This window comes from Erinaceus europaeus, chromosome 2, assembly GCF_950295315.1.
Source record: "Erinaceus europaeus chromosome 2, mEriEur2.1, whole genome shotgun sequence".
In the NCBI taxonomy this organism is placed as follows: Eukaryota; Metazoa; Chordata; class Mammalia; order Eulipotyphla; family Erinaceidae; genus Erinaceus; species Erinaceus europaeus.
The window spans coordinates 107,494,595-107,502,588 of record NC_080163.1 but is presented as its reverse complement, the minus strand read 5'-3'; the positions used below and the strand labels follow the sequence as shown (position 1 = coordinate 107,502,588).

General features: G+C 41.0%; 1 protein-coding gene across 4 annotated transcripts in view; it reads left to right on the top strand.

Annotated features, from left to right (window-relative positions):
* ENPP6 (ectonucleotide pyrophosphatase/phosphodiesterase 6) overlaps positions 1-7,994 on the top strand; it is a 112,689-nt gene that overhangs the window by 32,109 nt on the left and 72,586 nt on the right. For all 4 annotated transcript variants that reach the window (XM_060184799.1, XM_060184788.1, XM_007534057.3 and 1 more), the window contains one exon: positions 2,206-2,385. In XM_060184799.1, coding sequence (XP_060040782.1) covers positions 2,206-2,385 — 180 coding nt within the window. The remainder of the gene's footprint in view (positions 1-2,205; positions 2,386-7,994) is intronic.

Here is a 7,994-nt window from a genome sequence, read left to right as displayed (position 1 = left end):
ATAGGATAGAGAGAAATTGAGAGAGGACAGAAAGATAGAGAGGGAGAGAAAGATAAACACTTACAGACCTGCTTCACCACTCATGAAGTGCCCCCCCTCTAGGTAGAGTATGGGGGCTTGAACCCAAGTCCTTTCATTTAGTAATTTATCCTCTTAAGCTGGTTCACCACTGCATGACCCCCATAAAACTGTTTTGAATAGAACACTTTGTGAGGCTCCTGTTTATATTTGGGTTTGGAGCTTTTCAATGTTCATATTCAAGAGCACAGACTCTTGCATCCCACCCACTCGGAACTCTCCCTAGTATATCCGTATCTAGTATCCCCAGACCTTCCCACCCACACGCTCCTGATGACTCAGAGGATCTTGTTTGGATTACTAATTTAGTAATGCTTTCCACACCCCCTTCTTATCTTCTCTACTTTTCTTTGGTGACTGTGTACCCCATTTCTAGGTGAGATAGCCCCTCACCTGTGGGAAGGCGTGAATGAGGAGATATAGTGGACTCTAAAAAGAGACAATTATAGATCTACAAATATCAGCATTATAATCCTGACTTGTAGAAAGAGTATCACTAAAATAATGAAAAAAAATAGATATAGGATGTAGTAATTTGAGTAAAGGAAATAGAAAACTTCTTTAATATTGCTCATCTTTGCAATGCTAAACCTCATGACATAATCAAACAGTAAGAAATTCATCTCTCCTTTGATGGCTTATGTGTTAGATGCTAAGGATTATCCCCTCTACAACAGAGTGGTGGGGAATCTCTACTTTTCTCAAGTCAGGGCTCAATGCCAGTTCTTTTTTAGAGCCCAAGTCCAAGCAGGCTTGTCTCTGTTATGGAGAGGACTCTTTTGAGTTGGAATTTACAAAGCATTTGAGGATCACAGTTCTTCAGATTTGATTCTTTGTACCCATCACAATGTATAATCCACAAGAGTGTTTAACAAGTGGTAATTGAATGAAAAAAAAATAAAATTTTAAGTATCTTAACCATTCAGAAAAATGACTTTAAGTTTATGTTTTATTTAAAAAAAAATTTTTTTTTTTTTGCCAATCTATAGGTGAAACCTTTGAACTGGGTTAAAAGAAAAACAAAGCCTATAGCTTGGGATAAAAACATTTTGGCTTATAGATTGGGGCATTACATCCATAGCATAATGTGTGGAACACCTGGGGTTCCCTAATGAAATGAGAGGCTTGTCTTTGATGATATTTTTGGGCTCCAATTTTTCAAAACTGTATCTTATGGTTTCTTCTCATTCGGTTTAAAAATAAAATGTGTGTGTGTGTGTGTGTGTGTGTGTGTGTGGGTGTGTGTGAGTGTGCTCAAGAAGAAACAACAACAGCAAGTAAGCAAGCAAGCAAAGCCACTTTGATTAATCAGAGAGTCGGTGAGCTCCGTGAAGCGTGTTTCATCCCCACGCCAAATGATGCTCACTAAAATTGCAGCAATTTTTGATGCACTTGCCAATGTTTGTGCTATTTTTGCTTTAAAGATGTAACAGATTGCTCCAAAATAAATAATTGAAGTCTAATGTTTCAAAAGAGTCCAAGATCTCACATCTTTCGCTTCTGCCTTCTCTTCTGGGATTAGGCTATGCCCAACAAAAGCAGCCAAGCCTTCTCACCATAAAATGCTCTATTTGGAGGGCTGATCTCTTGGTTCACTTTCAGAGTTGAATCTGTTTCTCACTGTTCTATTGCAAATGTCATTGGTTCTATCCTTGTTCTGTGCTGAAGCCAGAACTCTTATCCAGGAACAAAGAGTAAACTCCTGAGCATTTAGATTTGTGATGTTGTAGGAAGGGGTTAGAAGAGATATGAGAGCTTTGGGTGAGTACTCAACTCAACTCCTATGGGATTCTACCACCTCTATATCAATTCATATTTAAACCTCAAATTGCAGGTTAGAGGACCAACTTTGTGGGTCCAGATACACACAAAATCCTCTATCTAACTTAACCTAGCTTCATATTTGACACAATAACTTTACCAGTTATTTAACACTGGTTGGTTTGTCTCTATGATCCTATCTAAGAGGGAAAAAAGATACATCTATGCTTTTAAAATATCAAAAGAAAAAAGTCATACTATTCTATGCTTCCTCAAAGATCACAATTGACTTCCACAATTAAGGAAAATGTAACATAGAAGCAATCATAACAACCAGCTGACAACTCTGTGTTCTCGTTAACCCAGGCCGCCATTGTGAGGTGCATCAGATGATTGGGAATTACATGTGGGACCCCAACACCAACAAGTCGTTTGACATCGGTGTCAACAGAGACAGTCTGATGCCACTCTGGTGGAATGGATCCGAACCTCTATGGATAACACTGACTAGGGCCAAAAGGAAGGTTCACATGTACTACTGGCCTGGTGAGTGTGCTGACATCTAGACCTTCCAGCCTTCTAAATTGCAAACCACCATGAATGTTCCAAAGATAAAGGATGTGGGTAACCTGCTTGAAGGCAAGTCTAGGGTTTGTAAAAATGGAATCTCTACTTACAAAATGTATCTTATTATCCTGTCTTTCCTTCTCTTTCTCCTTCCTTCTCCTCCTCCTCCCCCTCCCCTTCCTTCTCCTCCTCCTCTTCCTTCTTCTTCTTCCTCTTCTTTTGTGAGCTAGGGCATAGGTCTAATACACATATGATTTCACCACTCTGGGTCACTTTTTCATTCAAAGAGAGAGAGAAAGAGAGAGAGAGACCACAGCAATGAAGTCTCTTCCACTGCCATAGTACTTCCTATGTGGTGCATGCAGGGGTTCAATCCTGGGTCAAGTGTATGGCAATGCAGGTATCTTACCTGGTAAGCTATCTCTTCATCCCAAGGCACATTTGTTCTCATTTTTATTTTGAACTCTCTATCATCAGATTAGATATAGTGCCATATACTTGTTTCACTAATAATATTGCAGTGTACCATATATTTTCATGGGAAAATTTTTTTAATATCCAGGAGAAATGAATTATAGGCTGTCTATAAGTTGTTTGAATCACAAAAGGATTTGGTATGCCCTTTCTGTAAATTTTGAGCTCTCCAATGACTCTGGGATTATCCTAACTACAAAACAAATAGAGCAAATTTAGACTTTTAGGTGAGTTTAATAAAAAAATTAAACTGAGTACTTAACCTTAAGAGAGACACAAACCTGAGGTTGGGTGGTGGTGCACCTGGTTGGTCACACATGTTACAGTGTGCAAGGACACAGGTTTGAGCCCCTGGAGAAAAGCAGGAGAAAAGCTTTGTTAGTTTTCACCTGCAGGAGAAAAGCTTTGTGAGTGGTGAGGTAGTGTTGCAAGTGTTTCTCTGTCTCTCTCCCTCTCTACCACTCCCTTCCCTCTCGATTTCTGACAGTCTCTATCCAATAAATAAATAATGATAATACAATTTTTTTAAAAATTAAAAAAAGAAGAGAGACACAAAACCCAGAACAGTCCTTACATTGTTGGTCCAAAAACTGTGTCCTGGGTTATAGCCTAAGATTTGTGTACCCTGTTTGTACACAAGGGAGATGACAACTAGTCATCTACAACACAGGAGCAGTGAGGCAGTAGTATTCCTGACTCAGTATTGACTTTCCATTGAAAGCAAGGTCATTTTGTTTTGCTTTTCTATTCATCCTGATAAACCATTGTTTGGGAGCTGGGAATCAGACATCATGTACCATCTGTTCTTTGTACATTTCTGATGGCTGAAGAAGACCATGCCTTAGGTCATGGTGTCCCTGCTTCTTCATAGTATCAAGAGGTTCTCATCATAGAACCTGAACTGCTGAGTTCCAACTTTTGGCTCACCACGATGACCAAGAAAGTTGATGGTTTTAGACTGATTTCATGATAATTCAGGTTTCTGTAACATATTTCATTTTTATCATTTTTGAGCTCCCCTACATTACTGGACTAAAAATAAGAATTTAAAGCATTTATAACTTTCTGGTTATGTGTGCAAGGAAGACTCTGGGTATTTCTATTCCTCGTGCACCTCTCAGATTAATGAGAAATTAACTGACTTCACTGACTTCTGGGGAGGTGAGTGATCAGTTAGATTTCCTTGAGTGCTGGAGAACCTTATAGGACACTGATTGTGGAATCTGAAATTCTTTCATTAAAGAAAGGAAGCTCAGGGGGCTGGGCAGTAGCACATTAGGATAAGCGTACATGGTGCAAAGTGCAAGAACTGACATAAGGATCCCAGTTCGAGCCCCTGGCTCCCCACCTGCAGGAGGGTCTCTTCACAAGAGGTGAAGCAGGTCTGCAGGTGTCTATCTTTCTCTCCTCCTCCCTGTCTTCCTGTCCTTTCTCGATTTCTCTCTGTCCTATCCAAAAACAACAACAGCAATGACAACAACAACAATAAACAAGGGTAACAAAAGGGGAAAAATAGCCTCCAGGAGCAGTGGATTCAGTAGTGCAGGCACTAAGCCCCATCAACAACCCTGGAAGCAAAAAAAAAAAAAAAGAAAGAAAGAAAGAGAAAAAAAGCCCCATCAATAACCCTGGAGGCAAAAAAAAAGAGAAAGAAAGAAAGAGAAAAAAAGAAAAAAGAGAAAGGAAGCTCCAGTGACATTAGAATCAACTCCCCTTTGCCTTCCAACTGGTAGAATCTGTCCTTCTGTCCTTCCTTCTTTCCTTCCTTCCTTTCTTCCCTTTATAGGGTAAAACTTTATTTATTTATTTTTAACCATTCCCATTGCCAAATGTCTGTGTCCCCATCCCTACCCTCATAGATAACTACCACAGTTCTCCCACAGTCTTGAAAATGGGTTGATTCCCCCACACACACATTTGTATATGCAGTTGTCCATATTCTGCATGTGAGTGAAACCATTCTGCAGTTATCTTTCACCTCCTCACTTGCTTCACTGAGCATCATCTTCTCTAATTCCAGGCATCTGTTCTTTAGTTAAGTGGGTGACAGGACTTTTCTTTTTTCTTCCTTTTTAAAATATTTATTTATTTATTTCCTTTTGTTGCCCTTGTTGTTTTATTGTTGTAGTTACTATTGTTGTTGTTACTGATGTCATCATTGTTGGATAGGATAGAGAGAAATGGAGAGAGGAGGAGAAGACAGAGGGGGGGAGAGAAAGACACCTGCAGATCTGCTTCACCGCTTTTGAAGCAACTCCCCTGCAGGTGGGGAGCCGGGGGCTCAAACTTGGTTCCTTACTCCGGTCCTTGTGCTTTGTGCCATGTGCGTTTAACCCACTGTGCTACCACCCGACTCCCAGGACTTTTCCAAAAACATGTTTCTCCTAACTCTCATGGCACGATCTTGATGATTGCCATCATGGAGGAAGATGTCTGGGGAAGGCAGCAGAGATGAAGGGCTAAATATGGAGGAGCATCTGATGGGCTTTCTTTAGGCTGAGGTGGAGAGAGCCAGCAGCAGCCTGGAGAAACTGTGAGATGGCAGGTTGTGGGGGATACTAGCAGGCGAAGAAGGGGAGCAGAGAGAATGAGTCAGCTTAGGCTGAGTCACAGATGGCCCATACTGAGGGTATGAGATTTTGGCAGGAGTTTAGAGGATGATGGTTGGACATGGTCTCATGGAGTTTGGGTGGTGGTGTTACAGTGGGGTTGGGGGGGATGGGGAGGTGGGGAGGCAGAGTGGTAGTAAGGCCAAGCCAGCCCTCAAGGGGCCAGGAACACAGACAGGAGGTGACCAGAGAAAGCAAATCCACAGCTATGCAGTAGGAAGTGCCCCCTTCCCCTGCCCCCCAAAATGTAGCATACCAGAGATGGGCATCCACAGGGGAGCCCATCTCTTTACAGGACAGGCTGCAAGAATTCAGCTGGGCAGAAGAACAGATAGAACCAGTTTGGCTCTGCAGGCAGAATTTGTGGGTGGTGGTGTAGTTTGTAAATTATTTCTCTAAGGCACCTGAAATTCTCCCCAGAGTAGTTCTCTTTGACAGACATGAGAAAAATCTTTCAGATCTTGTCCTTTGCGACAACACAGGGAGAACTGGAGTGGGTCATGCTAAACAAATGGCTCAGAAGGAGAAGGGTAAGTGCCTGATGTGCCTGATGATCTCACTTACATATGTGGGACAAAAAAAAAAAAAAAAAGGCCAGACAGTGGTGCACCTGGTTAAGTGCTCCTATTACTATGTGCAAGGACCCGGGCTTCAAACCCCTCAGTGCCTGCCTACAAAGGAAAAACTTCACAAGTGGTGAAGCATGTCTGCAGGTGTGTCTCTGTCTCTGTCTTTTCCTCTCTATCCCCCTTCCCTCTCTATTTCTATATGTCCTGTCAAATTAAATAAATAAAGTTTAAAAGAAAAACAGGAAGTAATATCAAGGAAAACATGCCCCGTACACTGACAGCTGAACTAATGTTGCCAAAGTGGGGTGGGGGTGGGAACTGTAAGGATGGAGGGAGCCCTAGAGACTTTGTTGGATGAGGCATTGGTACTTTGACAGTGGGCAGGGTGTGGTAACACACATCAGAAAGAAGTGTGAAATTATACCAATAAACCAGACAGCCTTGTAGCCTGGCAAGTGGTACAGTGGTTAAAGCACAGAACTCTCAGTCATGAGGTCATGAGTGCTATCACATGTGCCAGAATGATGTTCTGGTTTTTATTCTACCTCCTCTCACTTTCTCTCATCAATTCATTAATTACTTTTTTTTAAATATAGTCTTATGAACAAATATTACTTCAGTCAAAATTATTTTTAAACTTTCAAGCAAGGGAAGAACTTAAGAGGATCCCATGATCTTAAACAGAGGCTCAACTTTCCGTGGAATTAAATGTGATATTAAAAAAATAGAACAGTTCATTAGACAAGCTAATCAGACTTTCTAGAAGATCCAAGCTCCTTGTTCAGTCTCAGAAGATAAAGTTTACAACCAAAAGATGAAGCTTAAGTTGGTTGAGATTATTCTCAGATGTGTCATAATCAATCAGCACAAAAGCACAGATATAGGACAGGAAATGAAGGGATTATACACACAACCACTGGCTTTTTGGATGGTCATGAACACCAATACCCAGTTCCTTCCTTCCCTATGTTTATGTATGTATACAGCATGGTAAGAAGAGATATATAGGGAGGCAGGTGCTTTATCTTTAGATCATTCCATAAAGTATTACAGAGTAATACCTGTTATTTCATTCAGGGAAAAAATATATATATAATCTCAAAGTGAATTTGCTTATAAAATATCTTGGTCCTTCAAAAAGCCCATTGAGGGCTAGAAGTGCCAGTTGCTTCCTTTTGATTCACAGTTCTATAAGTAATAATATGTGACAAATATCCTGAAGATTGGCTTAAAGTGTTAACTCTCAGGAAGAGAGAGGTTAGGGGCCAAGCAATGGCACACCTGGTTGAGTGCACCATATGCAAGCAGCTGAATTGAACCTCCTAGTCCCCAGCTGCTGGTGAGGGTGGGGAGACTTTAGGCGTGGAGAGGCAGTGTTGCACGTATCTCTCCTCTCTCTTTCTCTGTCTCCTTCTCTCTTCTCAATTTCTCTATCAAATAAAACAAAGGGGAAAATGGCCACTAGGCATGGAGGATTCTTGAAAGCATGAAGCCTCAGCAACAATCCTGGTAACAATAAAATAAAATAATTTTAAGAAGGGAGAAGCTAAAAAGATAGCCCCCGAGACTTCCTCAGTGACATAAGTGAAGATCAGTCTAAGATCTAGTCATATCAGTGTCTTCATATAAATTAGGTGAAAGGTCTATTGTTTCTTAAATGTTGTTCAGTCTTCCTAAACTGGATGCACAAGTAGACAGTATTTGATAGCTAGCTGTTGCTGAAAGACCTGCCACACCAGATAGGAGTGTTCTAGAACCCTTCCTTCTTGCTGATTGGCAGCTCAGGGATTAATGGTCATTGCTATCCTTTCTCCCTCCACCTTGGTCATGTCCAGTCATAGCTAAGAGCCCAGTGAGTATTCATTTGTCTCTGCAAGACTAAGTTAATGCAGTGGCATGTCTTCTAAACATGACTTGAATTTATTTTTCTTCTCAA